The sequence below is a fragment of the Limulus polyphemus genome, unplaced genomic scaffold (assembly GCF_000517525.1).
Source record: "Limulus polyphemus unplaced genomic scaffold, Limulus_polyphemus-2.1.2 Scaffold2095, whole genome shotgun sequence".
In the NCBI taxonomy this organism is placed as follows: Eukaryota; Metazoa; Arthropoda; class Merostomata; order Xiphosura; family Limulidae; genus Limulus; species Limulus polyphemus.
Genome location: NW_013667705.1, coordinates 68,776 through 72,357, shown reverse-complemented (window position 1 = coordinate 72,357; position 3,582 = coordinate 68,776). Strand labels below are relative to the sequence as shown.

Here is a 3,582-nt window from a genome sequence, read left to right as displayed (position 1 = left end):
ATTAGGCCGATATCATGTTTGTTAAGGTGCTAATGTTATTATCAGGCTGGTGTCATGTTTGTTAAAGTGGTGATGTCATTATTAGGCTGATATCATGTTTGTTAAGGTGCTAATGTTATTATCAGGCTGGTGTCATGTTTGTTAAAGTGGTGATGTCATTATTAGGCCGATATCATGTTTGTTAAGGTGCTAATGTTATTATCAGGCTGGTGTCATGTTTGTTAAAGTGGTGATGTCATTATTAGGCTGATATCATGTTTGTTAAGGTGCTAATGTTATTATCAGGCTGGTGTCATGTTTGTTAAAGTGGTGATGTCATTATTAGGCTGATGTCATGTTTGTTAAAGTGGTGATGTCATTATTAGGCTGATATCATGTTTGTTAAAGTGGTGATGTCATTATTAGGCTGATATCACGTTTGTTAAAGTAGTGATGTCATTATTAGGCTGATATCATGTTTGTTAAAGTGGTGATGTCATTATTAGGCTGATGTCATGTTTGTTAAAGTGGTGATGTCATTATTAGGCTAATGTCATGTTTGTTAAAGTGGTGATGTCATTATTAGGCTGATATCAACAGGAAGATGTTTTCTGTCGAATTCTTTCAGATATGGAAGAACTTTGAACTCACCGAATGTTGAAGAGGTGGTGTAACCGTCAGGCTGGTTTCAAGAGGAAGATGTTTAAGAGGCTGGGTACTGTTGTAACCGATAAAGTGCTTCAAACTTTCTGGTCCTGATTGCATTGTCACAAGATGAGGAGTTCCGTTGCTTTGGTTTACTTTAGATTCTAAATAAGATATAAACAAACAAACAAAAAGAAAGACTTATTCCATAATATTAACGTTTAATTTGGACTTAAAACCAATCTATTAAAGTTCATAAAAGAACCGTGACAAATTAAAAACGACCTTACTAAATTTAAGCAAACTCATAAAATATCGTTCCAAACTTCATACAATCCATCACAACCTTACCGAACTTATCTTAACATATTATTTAAGTTCGTTAAATCTCCCAGAACTCATCAAAACCGTATCAAACCTATATTAATCTACCATAAATTTGCCAAATCTGATATTTTTTTCTCAACTTTATAGTCAATTCTCAATAAATAATATACAAACAATAAAAATCTAACAAGGACTGTCATAAACTATGATTAATAAAAATCTAACAAGGACTGTCATAAATTATGATTAATATACAAACAATAAAAGTCTAACAAGCACTGTCATAAACAATGATTTAATGAAGTTGTATTCATCACATTTTTTAATAATCCTGAAAGCTGGGCTTAAATTCAAGAAGAAAAAGTACCGGATCCCCATTGTTATTGATGCTCATATTTGAGATGGGGCTGGAGTGGAGTAATATAGTTGACTACATCAGTTAGATATCAATTTGGAACAAGGACTGTCATAAACTATGATTAATAAAAATCTAAGAAGGACTGTCATAAACTATGATTAATAAAAATCTAACAAGGACTATCATAAACTATGATTAATATACAAACAATAAAAATCTAACAAGCACTGTCATAAACAATGATTTAATGAAGTTGTATTCATCACACTTTTTTAATAATCCTGAAAGCTGGGCTTAAATTCAAGAAGAAAAAGTACCGGATCCCCATTGTTATTGATGCTCATATTTGAGATGGGGCTGGAGTGGAGTAATATAGTTGACTACATCGGTTAGATATCAATGTGGAACGTAATCAAGGCATTCTTAAAATTAATTATAGTATTTCCGCCTTTAGATTGAAAATATTTCCAAAACAGGTTCCATAGTAGACCTAACAGTTACCTAAGAAGATAAGTGGTTGAAAACAAATGGAATTCACAAGTTGTTTGTTTTGAATTTCGAGCAAAGCTACACGAGGGCTATCTGCGCTAGCCGTCTCTAATTTAGCAGTGAAAGATTAGAGGGAAGGCAGCTAATCATCACTACCCACCGCCAACTCTTAGGCTACTCTTTTACCAACGAATAGTTGGATTGACCGTCATGTTATAACGCCCCTCACGGCTGAAGGCGCGAGCGTATTTGGTGAGACGGGGATTCGAACTCTCGACCCGCAGATTGCGAGTTGAGCGCTCTAACCACCTGGCCACGCCGGGCCGCACAAGTAGCTAAAACGCTAGTTTGCAGTCCGCGCTCATATAATAACTTAGTTAAGCTACTTCAGTTATTTGTTATTGAGCATCTTTCATAACCAGTGAAGTTGAAAGGAAATGTAAGCGTAATGGTGAAGTTGAAAAGAAATGTTAGCGTAATCGTGAAGTTGAAAGGAAATGTTAGCGTAATCGTGAAGTTGAAAGGAAATGTTAGCGTAATCGTGAAGTTGAAAGGAAATGTAAGCGTAATCGTGAAGTTGAAAGGAAATGTAAGCGTAATGGTTCAATACAAATTTGCGAAAGTAAATTTAAATGCTTTCAAACAAAATAATTTTTATTGGTATATGTTCAGCAGCGTAGAGATACAAATTAGGTGTAAGTGAAAAAACGAAGGAAAAACTAAATAAGTACAACTTTATATTTTATTATGTTTCCCCTTACATTACTATAAATATAAAACTTGTATTTGAATTTATATGTATCAGGCACTTGCAAAAGCAAGAATAAATAAACTGTATTTTGGACGAAATCTAATGGTGGGATTGACCTTAGCAATCTACGAGTACGTGGGTGTGTGAGAAACGTGCAACTTGATGGGTGTAACACGTTTAAAATCGTGTTTAATGAAAAAAATCAAATACAAGGGTTTGCAAGAAGGACGTTTAACTGGTTCGACTGTCACCTAACTTTTGAAGTTTATAAAACCAAGCCTGTGTGGTGAAATCCTGGTTCACAGGACATTAGTATTCAAATAGATAGTTTTGTTTTTAATGTGTAGCAATATAAGGATTTCGGAGAAGTAATTCAAGGTAAGCAAACAGTTGTTGGTCGCAAAAAAAAACAACAAAAAACATTTGACAGATAAATGATTTTTCTGGTTTATTTGAAGTACTCTGTAGCACTCTTATTTTTTCCATTGTGGTGGAAACAAAAGAAATAGTAGACAAGACAACAACTAGTAAGTTTATTACTAAGTACTACAAAGAATACCGCCATTTACGTTATAACGATTTAAATTAATTCATAGATATAAATGTAAAACAGAAGGGAATGTGTATTTATACCGTTTTGAAGTAGAATACAATAGCATTAACCTCTATTAGGATTACTATAGGGCCAGCAATATATAAATTATATATTTTGTAAAATAAAAAAAAATAATAATAAATCTGACCTCAAACATTTGGTAACTCCTAGCTGGGAATATTCATTGTTTTTTTTGGTAGTTTCAGGACTAGAGGAAACTGATTATTAACCACGCACAACAGAAACTGATTATCAGGACTAGAGGAAACTGATTATTAACCACGCACAACAGAAACTGATTATCAGGACTAGAGGAAACTGATTATTAATCACGCACAACAGAAACTGATTATCAGGACTAGAGGAACGATTATAACCACGCACACAGAACTGATTATCAGGACTAGAGGAACGAGTATTACCTACGCACACAGGAAC

At 33.9% G+C, this 3,582-nt stretch overlaps 1 protein-coding gene across 1 annotated transcript in view; it reads right to left on the bottom strand.

Moving 5' to 3' along the window:
• LOC106465922 (myelin regulatory factor-like) overlaps nucleotides 1-3,582 on the bottom strand; it is a 105,773-nt gene that overhangs the window by 48,589 nt on the left and 53,602 nt on the right. The window contains exon 4 of the mRNA XM_022393875.1: nucleotides 631-788. Coding sequence (XP_022249583.1) covers nucleotides 631-744 — 114 coding nt within the window. The 5' untranslated portion in view covers nucleotides 745-788. The remainder of the gene's footprint in view (nucleotides 1-630; nucleotides 789-3,582) is intronic.